The 21620-nt window shown below is 39.5% G+C and overlaps 1 protein-coding gene across 1 annotated transcript in view; it reads right to left on the bottom strand.

The window, feature by feature from the left end:
- Window positions 1-14985: 14985 nt before the first annotated feature.
- Pten (phosphatase and tensin-like protein) overlaps window positions 14986-21620 on the bottom strand; it is a 259540-nt gene continuing 252905 nt past the window's right edge. Inside the window, exon 9 of the mRNA XM_065234211.1 lies at window positions 14986-18959. Within this exon, the coding sequence (XP_065090283.1) occupies window positions 17671-18959 (1289 nt within the window). The 3' untranslated portion in view covers window positions 14986-17670. The remainder of the gene's footprint in view (window positions 18960-21620) is intronic.

Raw genomic sequence — 21620 nt, forward strand, 5'->3', positions numbered from 1 at the left:
CTGAACTACCCGGAATGTCTACAGTATTCAAGGGAGTATCTGAACATTTAATCTCCGTTCATAACGTTTCAAATCCTCCCTTGCAATTAAAGTGAAGATCGCAAAACAAAATATACAAATCAATGCCAAACTGCTTTTGTAAACAATGACTTCAACTGCCGATTTCTCGCAAATAACATCTTACTGCAAATTAACCATGCCAGCTGGTAGACAATTCATTTAGCTGCTCGTGCGCGTGAGCAGTGACAGTAGATTTTGTTTTGGATGCGTAATTTTTGAAAATCTCTGATTTTTTCTACTAAGCCGAAATCGGAGTAAAATCCGAGATTAAAATTGAGGATAATACCAACCGGTGGAAACTAGCGATTTTAAATTGGCTCACTACTTGACTAGCCTATTGGTTCCTAGCAAATCGATTAACGTACCCCATTCTAGTCGAAATTCTAGTACTACACTATGTTTGTTTTGATTCGCTATGAAAGTTTGACAGATAAAATGAGGGTTTCGTGGATTTTCCGATATTTCGAGGGGTGCATCGATTAGCTTGGGACCGAAGAGAATACCAGAGCTGAGCCAAAAAGATGAGCACGTTTCTTCGGGACTTTCTGGTCTTAGAGTTACCTCTATGATAATACGGTATGGTGCTTATCAAAATCGAGGACAATTCGATTATCCACGTATTATCCACGATGGAGCTTACGGCTATAAGTAAAATGAAAGTGACACTCATAATCGCTCCAGTCACGTGAAGTGTCGGTGATAATTGATCATTTTGTCAAGCTTCTGCATTCATTTTCCACCAATCAAAGGATCAAGGGAATCAAAGAATTTGTCGACTGGACGAGGGTTCGTGGATTTGCCAGTCCCTTGTCACGTGATCACAGATGGCCATCTGGTCGTTTTGTCTTCCAAAGGTCTTCAATGAAGCTGATTCACCCTCCTGCAACAAACCATCAGGCATAACTTTACAACCGGTAAAGTATCTGCAGACATTGGTAATCCTTGCACTGATGGTGAGCTCCATTCATATCACACATCACATCACATATGCAGTAATAAACTGTTATTCTGGATTCCACGATGGTGGCCATCAGGTTCAGCCAAAGTCTCAAATACCTTACAATATGGGTATTTTCGGAACGGGGACGACGCGAAGGTGAAGAAATTCTATGTCCAACTCCATATTGGAATCCAATATGGCGACCATCGGGCATAGAAAAAAAATTAAATGCCCTAATATATGGGCATGGTGGGTATAACATGGTGGTACTGCTTTGTCACTATATGAGCGAGGATATCACAAGGGAGGGGGAGGGGGGGAGTGCGTATAAGAGCAAATTGTAATCCAACTCGGTCGCTCCTCCATTCAAAAATCCAAAAAGAGTAGCAAATACCCATGGGTATTTTCGGAACAAGTATGACGCGTAGATGCCGAAAATCGATATTCGATGTCATTTTGGAATGCAAGATGGCGACCATCGGGCTTAAAAAAAAATCAAGATTGCGTCGGACATCAATTTGCGACCTCTAGGCATTGGCGTAGCTAATGAGGTACCTAGGGTGTCTGGTCCCTCCAGAATGATCTAGGCCACCTATAGAATTTTTTAAAGATTTATATAATTCAAATTGTCGGTATTAGAAACTCAAAAAAAAAACTGATGGGAGCCTGGATTATTATGGAGGGGGCAGGCACCTTAACCACCTTCATTAGCTACACAAATGCCTCTAGGGTGGCCAGTGAGTTTTCATTTTAAAATTCCCGTTTTTTTCCGGTTTTCAATATTTAGTATAAATAATGATTGCATTTTTTTCGAGGTACCGTAAAACGGGGTAGCATTGATAGTTTTTTTTTTAAGTATATTCTAAATAATTTTTAAAGCAATGACTGTTTTTCAAATTTTATATTTTTAAAACAAGTACTGAGGAGCCAAGAGTTAATTCGTTAGTAATATGTTGAACGAAAATTAAAGCATTTGCACTAATTTTTTTAGTTTTGTGACCGAACTTCAGTATTTTGATTTGGGGTTACTTTGATAATGCTCGATGAATGTAGAAAAAATGAGTGAAACTCAAACAATTTAGTTCTTTAAATGTGAAACTTTGAATGAGTATATAATCAGGATACTTCATAAGCAATAAGAATACAACATTGAATTTGTGATGGCTGTATCGGAAATACATGTCATAAGTGATGGTTTGAGTGCTTTTTCAAGAAGGCAAAAAACACGAAAATGGTTTATTAATATTTTTGTAAAATATTAAAAATGTTTCTTATTTGGAAAAAACACAGCGAGTAAATTTATTTTTTATATTATACTATCAAAGTTACCCACATTATCAAACATACCCCGTTTTACGGTACTTAGATTCAATTTGAATAACTTTTTTTAGACTCGACTGCTCTTACGATTGTAAAGCGTCAGAATATATAAAGTACCAGAGTCATGGATATTTTTAAGGTCGCATAGCCAAATGCTATCGGGCTGGATGGGTCATTATATTAAATATTAGTGGGAGAGATTATATTAAGATATTGTTTTAAAAATCTTTAACTTGATACAGAGCAAGACACTTTTTTCAAAGTATCGTGATCTGTACTAATATAAATCATAAAAACAAATTAAATCTTTAAAACAATTTAAATTTCTATGATTCTGAGGCTTTGACATGTCTTAGAATGTGCATTTTGTAGAGATTAGCGAATTATGAAAAATCTATCCTAGGTTTGGAAGGAGAAAACAGGATTGGATTTTTATCCAAGAATATAAAATTGAGAAAAATAGTCCAAATGCGGTATTTTTTTCTAGATCCCTGATTAACAAACATTTTCAAAATTCCAAGTTTGGAAAAATACAGTCAATGGAAAATTGTGTACTCTTGGAAAAAATGAGAAGATTTTTTTATAAATAATTTTGAAATTCGAAATTCTGTGAAGAACTCAAAGAAAAGTTCAACAGAGCTCTGTCAAGAATCCTAAATTAATTCTAGCATTAAGTCCTGACGAAATCTTAGAAGAATTACAAGGGAGTTGTGCGGAGAACTACAAGAGAATTTAAAGAGCAATATACACAGAATTTAAATGGTTTAAATGGTACTGAGGAAGATTCACAGACAACTTTAAAGCAATATCTGAGAAAAATGTCGATGGAATCGGGCTCTGAGGTGAATAAAGGTAAATACTGCAAAATTTAAATTAAATTCTTAAGAAAGTATAACGAAAAATCAGCACAAAATTCCACGATATTCTAAGGAGGATTCTAAAGTATTTCTGAGGAGAGTTTTGCGAAAGGTCAAATAGGGGAAATGGCTCTAATGTTGGCCTATGGATCTAAGATTGGGCCCTTCGCTAAAAATCTGATATGTATCAATTTTATCTAGATGAACGCGTCATTGGGACGGTACTAATGGATATTAGAGTGACGCAAAATTTGAAATTTTCGCTCCAAAATACTTAAACGATTCCAAATCGGATCCTGACTAACCTCTCAAAATTTGAACCCATTTGGTGAGAAACTGAGATGGCACAAACCATTTGAAATTTGTATGGGAATTACTATGGTAAAACCAAGATTTTTGTTCATGTCTATCTAATAATTCACCATATCAGTCTGCTTCAAAAACATTCAACTGTACTTGTAGGAAATTTTCCCAGCTACAACTTTGCTCAAGACCACTTTTTGATTAAATGCAAGTTATCGAACGTTATCAATGGTTCAATGCGCTGATGTCTTATGATCACGCTCAATCAACTGCTCAGTACACAAAAATCATGGCTACTATGTCACACTGCAAAATACAGTGTTGCCTACAGAGCAGCTGCTTGATCATGACATAAGTTTACCAAACTCTTAAATAATTAATAACTTTTCCCTGTCTCGTTTTACATAGAAACAATGTTGAGCAAAGTTGTAGCTGAGAAAATTTTCTATAAGAATGACTATTGAACTGTTTCGCAGCTCAATATGGAAAAATACTAGAAGGCAATGAACAAAAAGTTGAGATTTCTCATAGTAATTTACATGTAAACTTCAAATGGCTTGTGCGAAGTCTGTTTCCAACCAAATGAGTTGTAACTTTGGGAGGCTAATCAGGACCCGATTTGAGCACTGTGGAGCGAAAAAGTCAAAATTTGTATGGATATTCCGAAACTCCAAAGTGGCAACGGCATTCTTAGGGTAACTGTCTATATTCTCGACAAACGCCCCTATTTTAGGCAAAGCAGAATAGCTCTCGTGTTTGTCACAATACATGTTGGGACGGGAGGGAGCATCAGGGCATCATTGAAGTTGTAACTGGACAATGGAGAGGAGTGCCAACCGGAGTCTAGGAGGGAATGTGTACTGTCATTTTAGATAGTTACATTTCACTTCAACAGTTGCAATTAATTTGACGCGCTCTTCTTAAACAAACCATCCCATGGAATGCTTAACATGCATTGCAAACTTTGTTATTCGTTTTGTTGGAAGGAGATTCTCTTATTCCCGCGGGTTTCGCGTAAGTGTCTCTGCTTACGGGCCCGTCCAACCCCTTTTGGCCCTTCATACAGCAGTATGTTGAATTCAGAATGATAACGAAAATTTGATCTTGCTGTTGAGGGGAGCCGCATGCAGGGTAAGACCCAAGCTAGCATGGTGGCTACTTACATACATACATACAGCAGAATAGCTATCGTGTTTGTAGACTGAAACACAATTTCTGCATTTCAACTGTCTCGTCATCGTATAGCGGATCATCTCTTGTGTTGAATACTAAAATCGCAGTAGAGAATCAGGAGCTATACATACATACATAGAATCGTAGATAGAAACTTCTACGCTATCTATCATGTATGAGTTGCACATTGCAAATTTAATGCTATGCTGAACTTTTAGGTAGAGTAAGTACATTTTTAACCCAGCGGATCATTTAAAATGTTAATTGTACTACCTATGGTTATCACGCGTTCATTGAATAACGTTTCAATTAACATTGATTTAAATTTCATACAAATTGATATTGTGTTTTGTTTAAATTTGTTTTCTCACTAGATTTATATTTTATTATGAATCTCCTAACTTGCTGAAGAACAGAGCCGTATCAAAATTAAATTTGCGTTTCTGCGACATCTTGCAACCAACTGAAGGTTATGAATTAATCGATTCAGACTCAAACTAATTTAAACAATTGGGTACTTTAATTTTGAAAAATATATCATTTTTATACATCATCTGAAAGAGCTTTGTTTTCTGAACACAGCAATTTATTTTCGAACCCATACACACTGTCATCTCGATTTTTAAATCAAGATTAAAGCAAAATAATAACTTCACTGTTTGACACTAAACTAACAAACTGACAACTCGCTCCCATATAAAGTGACACCGAGGGGCGCTAATAAGATGATTTTTGCAAATGTAATCGTACTTATTTAAAATAGTTCCAGTGTACCAAAATTGATGAAATTTTGGGTTTGGGTTCCATTTTTAATGCAGATTACGAATATATGCATTTTCCTCAATACCCTTAAAGAATCCAATTGAAATAGGCGGAACAACCAAACGTAAACAATGGCTTTAAACAAAAATTCCTCGAAAATCAAAGCACATCCAAACACTCTTACGCAATCATCTGATACAGCAAACTTCCTGTATCGAATGGCAATTTTAGTTTACGTGGTAGTGTTTTGATTCTCGAGAATTATTTGTTTAAAACCATTGCTTACGTTGGGTTGCTCCGCCTATTTCAATTGTTGGTCCAGAAAGATTTCCGAGCTACCGTGTGTGCAGCGAGGGGGTAGCAAATTGAATGAATGAACATGTTAAAAGGCAACTGGAGAATACGAAAACATCACCAAGGTATAATCCATAAACGGAATAATTAGTGCTTTTACTAGTTTTTCCCTCGTACATTCTAAGTCAGGAATATAATTTCGTTTTTCCACTCATAAAGCACTTAGCGGAAAAAACGATCAAAGATTTTTGTGACTGAGCTTGAGTAACCCAAAAAGTGGTCCCAAGTTAAAAAAAAAAACATTAGTCTTTCAAAATGTTGCGTTCTCTGGGAATGGTTCTATAGTCCAGTGAATGTATTTAACCGTGCATCAGTCAAAGGCCGTGCGTGCTCTCTCCGAATGCATAACGAAGCTCTCTCTCTCTCTTTCACCGAGTCCATCCCGAAGTTCAAAATGTTGTTTGGTGAGCAGAGCCGATGTAAATCAAGAACGAACCCCGCATCACTCATCTTGATGCATGTTTGTGGAAGTCCAGCTTGAGCATCAATCTGAGCTCGAGCTCTTTTGCGCTCTTTGGATTCGACATCATTGCTCTCTATATGTGAGGGATGAATTCGAGTTCGAGGAGTTTAGGCAAGCCTGGTTGAAAGAGATGGTCGTCGCTTGACGATTTTCGTTAGAAAGTGACTTTGTTGGGCCCTGATTACACCAATCAACTTTAAGGATACTCCAATAATGACGAATTAGGAGTGATTTCCGACATTACTTCGTATGAAGGTGAATAATAAAAAATAAAAATACAAAAGCATACAGCAAAAGAAAACTTAAAATTTTAACAAAAAGAAGCGAAATAACAACACACTCATTTTGTTTTGATTTTTCCGTAATGAAATTCACATTTTGTTTTTCTTTTATTGGTACACTTTCAACTCTAACCGCGCAGCTCGAAACGTACAACTCTACTACTGATTACAGTGTTTTTTTTTTTAATTTTGTTTGTTTTGTTTTTGTTCGGTCACAGATTGCGATACATTTTTTTGTTGCTTTCTTTTGTTTTTGTTTTTTTTTTGTTAATTGTTTTGCTAGAGGTTATACAAAAAAGATTCTCTCTATGTTAGCTGTGGTTTTGTTTGTATTATTTGTGTTACGGTTAAAAATTTCATTAGAATCACTTCCGGACTACACCACGACCGCGCGATGTCAGTAGATATATCTATATAAAGTACATTTTTGTTTTGTTTTTGATCAATATATGTATAGCAGTTCTAGTAAATGTCTATATAAATGGTACCGGATGCAGTATTTGTTTGTTAATGCGTTTATGTGAATGTGTGTGTGTGTGTGTGTGTGAGTACAATCGGATGCGTTAATAACTAGTTTTGTTAGCGCTACACAATGGTTTGTCGTTTTGGCTACTCTGAACGGATTCCCATTAACTTTGTTTTGTAGATTTGTAAAACACCAGGACTAGCTGCCAACACCACGGCCACCGCCACCATTGCCACCGCCGCCACGTCCACACTGTTACGGAGGTTAGGAAGAGGCATCAAAAGCGTTAAGCGTTTTCTTCCACACGGTTCGTTACTACACCAGCTGTACTAAACTGTTGGCAGTACTGGACGAGGGATGGTTGGCGGCATTGCTGGCGACGGCAGCAGCGCTAGCAGCAATGGGTGACGATGACCCTGTGGACCCATTCGGTGGATGGTCCGGTTGCTGTTCGGAAGGTGGCGATGACAGTGCTGCCGACGGAGGTGAAGACGAAGGGCTGCCGCGACCATCGTCACCGACGGCAGCTGCTCCGTTGGAAGCGAGTAGATTGACGATTTCCGGTTCCGACAGTAACCGATAGCGGACTAGACTCTCAGGCGGTGAGTTGACTGTTGTTGATTTTAGGTCACCGGGTTCGTTTGTTAGTATTGAAAGGGCGAAAGGTTGTTAGTAGACGGCCGTTAGTAGCATGTGTGAGAGAAAGAAGACATTGAAGAATATGATAATAGAATGTAGATGATAAAGAATGTGCATATGATTGGTTCGTTGTGAGTGATGACTTCTAAAAACTGAAATAATCGGATGTGATTTGTCGCACACGATCATTAATATTATTCGGATATTAAGTGTAATTTTACAAGCACAACCAAAAAATAAAACGCCCCTACTTCTAAATGAAACAAATCTTGTAATGAGTTGCTTAACATTTATTTGTACTCTTAATTCTTCAATGAAACAATTGTCGTATTCTCGTGTTTTGTTCCTTCCATAGATTCCAATATCCAAAGCTCAGTACAATCAAATAACTTCGTATGTTTGTTTTTGTCGTTTTGCTACATGTAGACATCCAAATACATATGCGGCTATATTTATGTACGTGTAAGTGTGTTTATTAATGTTTGTGTTATTCGCTTTTAGAATTAGATTTTTCCCTTTCGATTCGTTCCAAATTGATTACCAAAAAACAATACAGCGTTGACCATCCGTTTTCTCCTTTAACAGTCGCTTTTAGAACATGTTCCAAACTGGTTTCGTTTTCGTCAAAAATTTATTCAAACCGGAAAAAATGATCGTTTCCAATCGTCCGTGTTTCTAACGACTACCTAAGGTCTAATTATTTGACAACTTCGATCAAACAAATGTTTAAGAAGCAAAGACAAACGTCGAAAGCATCTCCATTCACTGGTTGAGTTCCATAAATTCGATAATGGCGAGAAGCTCAAACTGGCTTTCGCTGGTGTTAAAAGCTAAACAATCATCTTTTCTGTCAGCTCTCTAAGGAACCGTAAAACAGCAGCTTATAGATCGATAGAATTACAGTTGCCTACGATTCAAAAGAGTTGTTTATATTAAAAGCCTATCTAAATGAAAAACTACTTGCTATTCGTTCCTAGCTCGAAACTTCCTTGCTTAAGTTGTAATCCTACTTGCCTTACCATCGACGATACCGTTTAACCTTAATCGATATATCACAAAACCATGTTTATTTATTTAGGTGTGTGTATTCAAGCTGCACACACACGCGCTCATACACGATCGCTGTTCGGAGTAGCCCAGCAAGACGCCATCGTCGCAAGCAAAGTTTGTTGTAACCTCTAATTGTTCAATGTCATCCATGATCAATGAATTGTTTTGTACGTTGTTCGCCTTCACCATTGCTCAAAATGGTAGCAAAAAGTTGATAATCTTTTATGGCGTGTGGAAATCACTTAATGAGACTGTGTGTCGAACCTTTAGAATCTCCTTCCCTTCTTCTCCTTCTCTAAATTCAATATTTTCCATGCGGAAAAACTTACAGTTTTTCAAACAGTTTAAAATTAAGGTACAAGTTGTATGATGCGATTAGATTTATATATGTACATAGAAAACAAAACTATCCGGAAGTTTGATCCAACTTTTCCCCGGAAGTATTTTTCCCGCTTTCCATCGAAAATCACCTCGAGAAGTCAGTCTGGCTTGTTGGAGGCGAACCAGCCTCAGGCTGAAAGCCTCCTAAATATTTATCTTTATCAATCAATCAATCAATCAGTCTGGCTTCCTCTGGAAGTTTCTTCCTTCTGTTCCCGATCTTCCAATTTTTACCGAAAGTTTCATCAGACATCTTCCAAGAGTCCTTTGGCTGACCTGAACATGTCTTCCAAAGTCTGCCGGGGTAAATTTTTTTCATTCTGTTTTTTTTTTCTAACTTCGTGCAGAATATTTATCCAACTTTCGCAGGAAATTTCTTGATTTTTCAACCCAATTTTTCCCCCCAACTTCCCGTTTCTGGTAAAAGGTAATCTACACTTACTCTGGGTGGTTGGTGGGAGGGGTGTTAGAAAGTCTGACAAGCTATCCATAGAGTATATAAAAACGTTGCGTCACATTTCCTGGAAGACTTTTAATTCCCTCCAAAGTTTTTCCCAACTTCCAACACCTCCCAAAAATCCTTTGGACATACCAAGAAATTTTCTTGATTCCAGCAAGTATTTCCTAGATTTCTCCTACAGCTTTCTTCCGAGGGTCCCCAGAAGCAATTTTGGCTTCCGCCTCCTTTCTCCCTTCTCCTTTATTGAGGAGATTTTTAGCCGAAGACTGGTTCATTTCCGCGAAACAACTACCGAAAATCTCTTTCAAAAAAAAGGTTTCTCTGATAGATTCTCTTGACTTCCCCCAGAAGATTCTTCTAGAAGACCTTCTAGCTTTTTCCGGAAGTTTATTTCAAATTTCTCCGGAAGATTTTTCTGTCTTCGCCCCAAAAATCCAACCCCTAAATTGTGTGCTGGAAGAGTCATCCGAATTCCTTCGGAAGTTTCTTACGACACCCCCCAAAAGTCCTTCTGACTTCCCCCGGAGGTGTCTTCTAAACTTTCTTCTGATACCTCTCTAAGAGACGTTTCCTAGGAGGCTTCAACTTGAAATTTTTGGCGACTTCTTCCGACATCTCCAGAATGATTTTTCCAGTATCCATTAGTTTATCTAGACTTCCTTCGGAAGTTTCTGGCTTCTTTCTGAAGTTTCTGAAAACTTCTGGCTTCCTCCGGATATTTCTTCCGACTTCTAAGGATTTTTTTTTCAGAAAGCTTCCGGAAGTTTCTTCTGACGTTCCTTGGAAGTAGATTTCATCCAAATTGCGCAGAAGATTCTATTGACTTTGTCCGGAAAATTTTCTGGATGTTCCCGGACGACTATGACGACTTCTAACTTCATCCGGAAATCCCTTCCGACTGCTAAGATCTTTTTTTCCGAAAGCTCCCGGAAGGTTCTTCAGACTTTGCTTGGAAGTTTCATATAGATTCTCCATGAGGATTTTTTTTTCTGAAAGCTCCCAGAAGATTCTTCTGACGCTCCTTGGAAGTATCATTCATTTTCTCTCGGAAAATTCATAAAAAAATTTCAAAGAAGTTTCATCCAAATTCCACAGAAGATACTTCTGACTTCGTCCGGAAAATTTTTGGCTTCTCCCGGAAGTTTATGATGACTTTTAATTTACCCCGGATTTTTACTATCCGAAAGCTCCCATAATCTTCTTCATACTTTCCTTGAAAGTATCATCCTTTTTTCTCTTCGAAGATTCCTACAAATTTTCCAGGATGTTTCATCCAAATTCCACAGAAGATTCTACTGACTTTGTCTGGGAAATTTTCTGGCTTCTCCCGAAAGTTTCTGACGCCTTCTAACTTCCCTCGGAAATGTCTTCTTACTGCTAAGTACTTTTTTTACGAAAGCTCCCTTAAGGGTCTCCTGACTTCCCATGGAAGTTTCATATAACTTCTCTCCGAAGTTTCAAACTACTTTTCCATTTCGCTGAAGCTTTTTCTGATTTCACCCGGAAAATTCTTCCCACTGTTTCCGAGAGTTTCATTCCATTCCTTAATTCTATGCAAACTTCTCCTGGAAGATTCAACCGGTGTGCTTCTGAAGTTTCTTCCGAAACGTACCAAAAGTTCTTCTGACTTTCCCCGGAAGTAATTTCGAACTTTCTTCGGAAATTTATTTTGCCTTCTTCCCGGAAGATTCTACCAACTTCTCCTAAAAGTTTCATCCAACTGCCTCCAAAATTCGTTCTGGCTTACGCCGGAAGTGTCTTCCGTCTTCTACGGAAAGATTCTTCCAACATCCACCGGAAGTTTCTTTCGAGTATTCCCAGAAGCTTCCTTAGACTTGCTATACAAGTTGTTCTAGCTTCCCCTGCAAATGTGTTCCGACTTGCAAGCATTTATTTCCGAAATCATCCGGCAGTTTCATCTGAGTTCTTCTAGAAGATTCTTCCGATGTTCCTCCCAGAAGATTCTACTATTTCCGGAATTTTCAGCCAACTTGCCTTAGAAGATTCTTCCATTTTCCTCTGGCAGTTTCTTCCGACATCTCCAAAACAGTCCTTCTGACTTCCCTCGGAAGATTTTTAAATTTTTTTCCGGAAATTTTGGACCGACTTCTGAGATTATTCCGTCATAATCCAAAAAAAATTCCTATTGCTCCCAAAAATCCTTCTGGCTTACACCAAAAGTTTCTTACAACCCCTCCAGGAAGATTCTTTTAACATTCACCGGTTCTCCCATATATTCTTTTCTTTTCGCGTATTTCAAGCTTATTGCTTATCGCATATTAGCCTGTTGCGTGCTCTCAGATTAGTGTTCTAGATGCACTTCCACAGTTATTTATTGAGAGCTTTCGATGTATGTACCATTTTTGCATTAGTATAATTGTGCGGCAAGTGCAATCATACTCTATAACCAGGGAAGTCGAGAAATTTCCCAACCCGAAAAATTAGTAGATCGAACCGGGAATCGGACGCAGCCACTTACAGCATGGTCTTGCTTTGTTGCTGCGCCTGCGGACTAAACTCCCATATTTACTCGGATTATCTCTGGAACTTTCTCTTTCAGACTTCCCTCGGAAGTTTGTTCACACTAATAAATGTTAACCAAAGTTCTTAGGGTTTTTTTTTTCCCGAAATCTTCCCTCTTCTTACTTTCTCTAGGAAGATTCTTCCGGCTTTCCTACCTCGTTTGGTTTTTCAGAATTCGGAACATTCGTCCTAAAAAGTTTATTAAGATTTCTCCGATCCTTCGGAGGTTTCTTCCGACAACTCTCAAAAGATCTTCTGACGTCTTCAGGAAGTGTCTCCCAACTATTTCCGGAAATGTCTTCCATCTTTCCCCCGGAAAATTTTCCAGACATTTCCTTATGTTTTATCCTCTTCTCCATACAAATTCAGCCAGCTCCTGCAGATGCTTCTTCTGCTGAAAGTTTCTCTAGACTATATCAGGAAGTTTCTTCATATCATTTTCAGTGAAAATGTCTTCCGACTTCCCTTGAAAGATTCTGCTGACTTCCTTCGGATATTTTTGTGATTTCACCCGAAAGTTTCAACCAACTTTCCTTTGAAATTTCTTTTATTTTTGCCCGGATATTTGCAACAATTTTCCCCTGAAACTTTGTACCCTTTTCTCCTGGAAGTTTCCTCAAGAAATTGTTCTGACTTTCCCTCGGAATGTTTTCACGACTCCTTCCGGAAGATTCTTCTGATTTCAGCAGGAAGATTCTTCCATCCACTCCCGGAAGTTTTATTTTGCCGACTTCTGCTGGAGGATGTATTGGATTTGTCCCAAAAGTTAATTACGACATCTTTCAAATTTCCTTCTGACGTCCCCCGCGGAAATGGCTTCCAATTTCCTCCAGTTTCTCAAAGATTCTTTTGACTTTGCCTGGAAGTTACTTCCGACAGCTCCCAGAAATTCTTCGTGCTTCCTCCGGAATTTTATTCCTATTTCTCCAGTAAGATTATTTTGTTTTCTCCAGAAAGATTCTTTCGTCTTTCATGTCTGTCGAATGCTCCCCGAAGATGTTTTAAATTTTCACCAAATTCTTATCTGAACTTTCTCTGAAATTGGTTTTGATCCACCCGCGGAAGATTTTTCATCCAAATTCTCCCCGGAAGTTTTTCATGCATTTCCCCGGAAATGTCTTCTAACTTCTCCGGAATGATTTTCCCAACATGCACCGGAAGTGGCTTTCGAGTTCTCCTGGAAGATGTTTTCAACTTACAGTAGAAGTTAATCTGGACTTTCCATTAAGTATCTACTGACTCCAGTTCTGGATGATTTTCATCCCAATTTCCCCCGAAAGTTTTTCCTTCTTTCCCGGAGTTTTCTTCCAACTTCTCCATTAAGATTCTTCCGTCTTCTCCAAAAAGATTTTCCCAATGTTTTCAACTTCTAGCAGAAGCTAATCTGTACTTTCTCTGAAGTCCCCTGCACTCCCCGGAATTTTCTTCCAACCTCTCCAGTAAGATTATTTCGACTTCTCCAGAAAGCTTTTCCTAACATGGACCAAAAGTGTATTTCGAGTGCTCCTAAAACATGTTTTCAACCTCCAGCAGAAGTTAATCTGGACTATCCCTGAAGTCCCTTTTGACTCGACTCCGGAACTTTTTTTTCAACTTCTAGCAGAAGTTATTCTTGACTTTCCCTGAAGTCCCTATTGACTCCACCCCGGTAGATTTTTCTTCCAAATTCATGCCGGAAGTTGTTTCTGCTTTCTCCGGAATTTTCGTCGCACTTCTCCAGTAAGATTCTTCCGTCTTCTCCAGAAAGATTATTCCAACATGGATCGGAAGAGTCTTTCGAATGCTCCAAGAAATTGTATTCGACTGCCAGTAAAAGTTAATATGGACTTTTCCCTGAAGTCCCTTTTGACTCGACTCCGGAAGTTTTTCCTGCTTTCTCTGGAATTTTCTTCCAACTACTCCAGTACGAATTAACTTCAACCCCGGAAGATTTTTCAACCATATTCACCCCGGAAGTTTTCCTGCTTTGCCCGGAATCTTCTTCCAACTTCTCCAGTAAGATTATTTCGTCTTCTCCAGAAATATTTCCCCAACATGGACTGGAACAGTCTTTCAAGTTCTTCTGGAAGATGTTTTCAACTTACAGCAGAAGTTAATCTCCGATCCTTCGGAGGTTTCTTCCGACAACTCTCAAAAGATCTTCTGACGTCTTCAGGAAGTGTCTCCCAACTATTTCCGGAAATGTCTTCCATCTTTCCCCCGGAAAATTTTCCAGACATTTCCTTATGTTTTATCCTCTTCTCCATACAAATTCAGCCAGCTCCTGCAGATGCTTCTTCTGCTGAAAGTTTCTCTAGACTATATCAGGAAGTTTCTTCATATCATTTTCAGTGAAAATGTCTTCCGACTTCCCTTGAAAGATTCTGCTGACTTCCTTCGGATATTTTTGTGATTTCACCCGAAAGTTTCAACCAACTTTCCTTTGAAATTTCTTTTATTTTTGCCCGGATATTTGCAACAATTTTCCCCTGAAACTTTGTACCCTTTTCTCCTGGAAGTTTCCTCAAGAAATTGTTCTGACTTTCCCTCGGAATGTTTTCACGACTCCTTCCGGAAGATTCTTCTGATTTCAGCAGGAAGATTCTTCCATCCACTCCCGGAAGTTTTATTTTGCCGACTTCTGCTGGAGGATGTATTGGATTTGTCCCAAAAGTTAATTACGACATCTTTCAAATTTCCTTCTGACGTCCCCCGCGGAAATGGCTTCCAATTTCCTCCAGTTTCTCAAAGATTCTTTTGACTTTGCCTGGAAGTTACTTCCGACAGCTCCCAGAAATTCTTCGTGCTTCCTCCGGAATTTTATTCCTATTTCTCCAGTAAGATTATTTTGTTTTCTCCAGAAAGATTCTTTCGTCTTTCATGTCTGTCGAATGCTCCCCGAAGATGTTTTAAATTTTCACCAAATTCTTATCTGAACTTTCTCTGAAATTGGTTTTAATCCACCCGCGGAAGATTTTTCATCCAAATTCTCCCCGGAAGTTTTTCATGCATTTCCCCGGAAATGTCTTCTAACTTCTCCGGAATGATTTTCCCAACATGCACCGGAAGTGGCTTTCGAGTTCTCCTGGAAGATGTTTTCAACTTACAGTAGAAGTTAATCTGGACTTTCCATTAAGTATCTACTGACTCCAGTTCTGGATGATTTTCATCCCAATTTCCCCCGAAAGTTTTTCCTTCTTTCCCGGAGTTTTCTTCCAACTTCTCCATTAAGATTCTTCCGTCTTCTCCAAAAAGATTTTCCCAATGTTTTCAACTTCTAGCAGAAGCTAATCTGTACTTTCTCTGAAGTCCCCTGCACTCCCCGGAATTTTCTTCCAACCTCTCCAGTAAGATTATTTCGACTTCTCCAGAAAGCTTTTCCTAACATGGACCAAAAGTGTATTTCGAGTGCTCCTAAAACATGTTTTCAACCTCCAGCAGAAGTTAATCTGGACTATCCCTGAAGTCCCTTTTGACTCGACTCCGGAACTTTTTTTTCAACTTCTAGCAGAAGTTATTCTTGACTTTCCCTGAAGTCCCTATTGACTCCACCCCGGTAGATTTTTCTTCCAAATTCATGCCGGAAGTTGTTTCTGCTTTCTCCGGAATTTTCGTCGCACTTCTCCAGTAAGATTCTTCCGTCTTCTCCAGAAAGATTATTCCAACATGGATCGGAAGAGTCTTTCGAATGCTCCAAGAAATTGTATTCGACTGCCAGTAAAAGTTAATATGGACTTTTCCCTGAAGTCCCTTTTGACTCGACTCCGGAAGTTTTTCCTGCTTTCTCTGGAATTTTCTTCCAACTACTCCAGTACGAATTAACTTCAACCCCGGAAGATTTTTCAACCATATTCACCCCGGAAGTTTTCCTGCTTTGCCCGGAATCTTCTTCCAACTTCTCCAGTAAGATTATTTCGTCTTCTCCAGAAATATTTCCCCAACATGGACTGGAACAGTCTTTCAAGTTCTTCTGGAAGATGTTTTCAACTTACAGCAGAAGTTAATCTGGATTTTCAAGGATGGGTCGACCCGGAAGATTTTTCCTCCAAATTCTCCCCGGAAGTTTTTTCTTCTTTCCCGGAATTTTCATCCAACTTCTCCATTAAGATTCTTCCGTCTTCTCCAGAAAGATTATTCCAACATGGACCGGAAGAGTCTTTCAAATGCTCCAAGAAATTGTATTCAACTTCCAGCAGAAGTAAATATGAAATTTCCCCTGAAGTCCATTTTGACTCGACCCAGGAAGTTTTTCCTGCTTTCTCCGGAATTTTCTTCCAACTTCTCCAGTAAGAATCTTTCGTCTTTTTCAGAAATATTTTTCCAACATGGACCGGAAGTGGCTTTCGAGTTCTCCTGGAAGATGTTTTCAACTTACAGTAGAAGTTAATCTGGACTTTCCATTAAGTATCTACTGCCTCCACTCCTCGATGATTTTCATCCAAATTTCCCCCGAAAGTTTTTCCTTCTTTCCCGGAATTTTCACCCAACTTCTCCAGTAAGATTCTTTCGTCTTCTCCAGAAAGATTATTCCAACATGGATCGGCAGAGTATTTCGAGTGCTCCTAGAAAATGTTTTGAACTTCCAACAGAAGTCTATCAGGACTTTCCTCTGAGGTCGCTATTGACTCCATTTCCGGAAGATTTCCCTTCCTACTGAACTCAGAAGTCCTTTTGGGTACCGTGGGATGTTTCTTCCGTCGTTTTCATAAAGATTCTTTCAGCATCCTCCAGATGCTGATCCTTACTTTTGCTGGAAGTTTTTTTATACTTTCCTCTGACGGAAGTTTTTTCCAAAGCTTTTTCCGCTTCTTCTGAAAATGTTTTCCGAATTCACCCGGAAGTTTGTTTTGGTTGCCTTGGGAGAATTCTTCTGACCTCTCTTGGACGTTTTTTTGGGACTGCACCCGGAAGTTTCAACCTACCTTCGTCGAAAATTGGGAAGCAATTGGGAATTTGCACCGGAAATTTCGAGTGCTCTAAGAAGATGTTTTCAAGATCTACCAAAAGATTTTTTTTTTTAAACTTTCCCGAAAGCCCCCGGACAATTTTTCTGAATATTTATAGAAATTTCTTCCAAATGATACCTTAAGTATTTCTGGCTACCGCCAGATGTTTCATCCAACTTCCCTCGGACATTTCCTAATTTTTTCCCGGAAATTTAATCCATTTTCAATTGGAAGTATTCTCTGACTGCTCCCAGAATTCCTTCTGGAATCTTATCCTGAAAGATTCATAAGAAGTTTAATTTTCTCAAGATCTGCAGGATTTTATGGCTTTCGCTTGAAGTTTGTTGCTCTCTCTCACGGAGTTCTCATGACGTCTCTGGGAAAATTCATGCAACTTCGCCTAAATTTTTCATTGGACTTTGTCCTCTTCCAGAAAGCATTTAAAGATCTTTTAAAGGGGATTCGACCTGGTAAGACTTCATTTAGAAGTGTTCTTGGAACCAACCTGAACTCTTGTAAGAACTCCTCTTCCTTCGTTTCATGTAATCATTTTTGCAACTGAAATTCGTCCCGTTGTTAGGTGCGGGGTCAACATCCCAAAGGTACGAGCATCTATTCGTAACAGTCTCATTCCGTAGTAGATTTCCACGTCAAAATTAAAAAAAAAACGCCATAAGCTTAGCTAAAAATTACAAACAGATAACAATAATCGACTAAACCAGATCTTTCACACAGCCATTGCCAGCGGCGGCAGCAGCAGCAGCAGCAGCACTTTGACCGTTGTGCTGCGATAGTTCTTTATCTTTGTCAACCTCCGGTCCAATCTCGGTACTACTCCGACCGCTATCGCTGTTGCTGGTGGTGCTGCCGATCTTCCGACCAACGCTTCTACGGGTTCCGTTGCTGCCAAAAGCCACCGCAGCCACCGCCGCCACCACGTCTTCGTGGTGTTCGGCACCGTCATCAACATCATCACCACCGCCGCCGCCATCATCATCATCATCATCTGCATCACCGTAGGCACCATAGCTGCTGGTGCGAATTACGTGGCGCCCATTATTCTTCCTATCACCACCGTTGACACTCCGCCCGTAGGACCCGTTATAGCAGGAGCTAACGGAAAACAGGGCCTGCAGTTTGCTGGTTTTCGGCTGACCCAAGGTAGTCGACAGCAGCGGAAGGCCCTGATGGGTGCTGCCCGTACCGAATGTGGACGTAGAAAGTGAGGATGAGTTCGAGGATGATACCGACGAGGTCGAGAATGACGACAGTAGACCGCCGATGATTGGCAACGAGTCACGCCTCAGGTGGTCCGTCGGTGCACCGGACGCGGAAGCAGTCGGATCATTGCTGATGCTCCGAGCAACTAGTTTGGTCGGACTGGTGATCGGACTCGACGGATTGGACCCTTTGTCGCTCGGCGGAATCGACGACGCTTGCTGGGTACTCGGCGATCGCGACAACAGATTGAAAATATCACATTTATTGTTACTACTACCACTAACAGCGCTACTAGTACTAGGTTTATTGTTGGACTTACAGTTAGTGTTACTACTGTTATGGGCACTAAAGCTAAAGATCGCATTGGTCGACATTCGACGTAGTTTGTTGGCCGCAGTGGTGACCGCCGTTTCGACGGCCGAGGCCGACTTTTTGATTGGCGATTTTGACGTCATGCTGGGAGGCTTCACTGGGGCTTCGGGAGCCGAGGTCACCGATGATCGGCTTCCACTGGGTGAGCACTGGCCCCCGTGACTAGTAGTGGCACCAGCACTCGGTTGATCGTCATCGTATGTCAAACGGCGATTACGATGCTGCTGTTGGGGAGGAGGAGAGGAGGAAGCGTGGTTCGTGGTTCGGCTGCTGCCATTGCCATTGCTGGCGGTGAGGACGGCGACCCGATTTCCGCTTCCACCGTTTCTGGTGCTCGTGTTGTTGTTGTTGTTGTTGAAGGTGGGGGTGGTGATGCGATGATGGCGAATGGTGCTGCTGACGGCGGTTCCTGTTGGTGGTTGGTAAGGTTCACGTTAGTACTGAGATCGGTTGGGCAGTACTGGAAATTGTATGTGGGGTGAGTTTTGGAAGGTTTGGTAAGTAGGCAAATGATGTGCGATTTGCTAGGCGCTATATTAGCAGATGTTTGTCGAGTGGGCTTGATTGGACAGAAAATGAGCGGAAGTACAACTAATGGAGCAGATGAATAGGTTTATTTAAATTAATCCTTCGAATAGGAAATGTTTAGTAGGTTGGCTTATGGGATGAAAACAGATAATTTTAAAGTTTTTGCTGCATTCAATGAATTTTGAAATCATATCGCACCATCTTAAAAAACTCAAATTTCTGGGTTGCACTTGGTTGGTATGGATTTTTATTAATTTTGATCCTTATTTCACAATTTTCACGTTTGAAAAATCACCTTTTTCAATTCGCAATTCTCTGGAAATTTCTCCAATAGCATGCACTGTACGTACTCAATATTTCTGATGCTCAAACTTATATAGTCTTATGGGGTCAACCTATTTTGGCATAAAGTCATTTGACATATAACAGTTTGGCGTAAAGGTCATTTGACATAATAGACGTTTGGCATAACTTAATGGAAACGTTTAAATTTTAATGCGGTTTAGTAACGCAAACTTGCAAATATTATACCATAGGAAGTATTGTGAAAGAAGCAGTCAGTGAAAAAGTGCCAGGGTAGCCAGCGAATTTTTATTTTTAAGTTCCGACAATTATCCGGTTTTCCCGGCGCAAATTAAAAAAATCCCGGTTTTTCCAACGATTCGTTACAATCAAGCTTACTTTACATCCGGGCTAATGGCATTCTGGAGAGTGACGTTCGGGCAAATATTGTAGAATTAATTCATTGGAAATAATGAGTAACATCCATTTTGGATATAATTTTACTTAAAAATGCAACATTTGAATTTGTTTCAAAATTTTATTGAAAAAAAAAATTAAACAAATTTAAGGGCATAACTTAAGTATTGATCAAAAAAATTATAAAAAAATCGAGGGGGTTCTTAAGCCCATCATAAGCTTTGTGCAACAAAATTATCAAAGTTCAACAGAGTTAACAAAGCTAAGAAATAAATCTCTATATTGAAATTGAAATATTGGTTTAGACATCTATAGCAAAAAAGCGCCCAATTGCGTCAATATGGGGTTTAAACTGTCTGAAAGGGTTTTTTGTGACCTTTCCAAATATCCGCTCCACATTCTGCTGTTTGTGCTTCTGTGTTAAAATTGATAATTTTCAGAGGATCGTTTTTTTTTTCGATTATACAGGGTCGGTTTTTTAGTACAATCAGATATGAGTAAGGTGGCGGCCAGGGGAAAAGCGATTCGGGATGTGACGCGACCAATTCAAAGAAATCTTATTATTAATTATTATTTCTTTTATGAGTCGCATCGTGTCGCGTCGCGTGTCACTTCTACCCTGGCCACTTTCTATTAGGCTTTCTTCTGGTGACTCATTGAAGCGTCCAACAATGGCTGATAATCCCTATCACTTCAAGATTTCTAGGGCATAAATCTTAGACGGTTGTGACTTCACTCATGAAATTGATACTCCTTGTGTACTGCACTGCAGCAAACGTGAAGTTCCAGTTTCTTTGTTATAAGTTTCGTGAGAGCTGATATTTGTGCTCTTGAAATGTTTATGTGGTACTGAGATTGATCAGAAATGAGGTTTCCTCAGCGATTCAACTTCAAAAAGAATGCACACACAAAAACGGAGTGCACAATTTTGCACCAATGTTATGCAACATTTCGTAGTTTGTTGATCGGGATGATCTCGATTAGGCATAACTCCCTCCAATAAGTCCTCGGTACATCTTTTATCTACCGATTAAGCAAAAAAATTACTAAATATTGCTGTTTTTTTAAAGATTTCGTTCGCATTTTGTAGACGTACAGACGTTTCTGTGGTATGGAAGACCTATCACAGATTACAAATTCGACAGTGAGCATACATAAGGACGTAATCGTGATCGATTTTCTCTTTTGTTAATAACTCGCTTGGATTAACATTTCTCGGTGCGTTTGCTGTTGCTTTTGATAACAAATACAACCTGTAACAGCACTACAATGGACAAACTTCAGATAATATTCAAGCTGAACATTGCATTAGGTCATAAGTAGCATTGATCGAATCTCTTCGTCGACTTTCTCTTCCGTTCATAACTTGAGCACATAACCGTTTCTCGCATTTCTAGATAGAGCTGGAATTAGGCCCTAACAGCTTTTGTAAACAATTACTTCTTTTGATGATTTCTAGAAATTTAAGGCTCGCCCACGCAAACCAACATCCTCATCGGGTAGGGAAAGACTTCCCCTATCCGATGGTTCGGTTGGTCTGCGTGGACGTGCCTTGAATTCCTAGAAATCATCGATAGAAGTCCTGTTCTATCTAGATTTGTCGTATTAGATGCTAGATAAAAACCTCTTTTATCGATATGTGGGCTGAAAATACCTGGGCCGAGTGGATTCAAGGAGAAAGTCGACGAAAAGAATCTTGTCTATGTTTCTTAGGACCAAATGCAATATTTAGCTTGAATTGTTTCGCTTAGCTGTGGCAATGTGAACAGGAAATCGATGCAGAGCATCAAACATTACAAGTTGGCCCTTCTAATCACCGTCGAATTTCAGTACCTAGCACTGA

The sequence above is a fragment of the Ochlerotatus camptorhynchus genome, unplaced genomic scaffold, assembly GCF_037179485.1.
Source record: "Ochlerotatus camptorhynchus isolate MF236.1 unplaced genomic scaffold, CSIRO-AGI_Acam_v1.1 ptg000432l, whole genome shotgun sequence".
Taxonomy (NCBI): Eukaryota; Metazoa; Arthropoda; class Insecta; order Diptera; family Culicidae; genus Ochlerotatus; species Ochlerotatus camptorhynchus.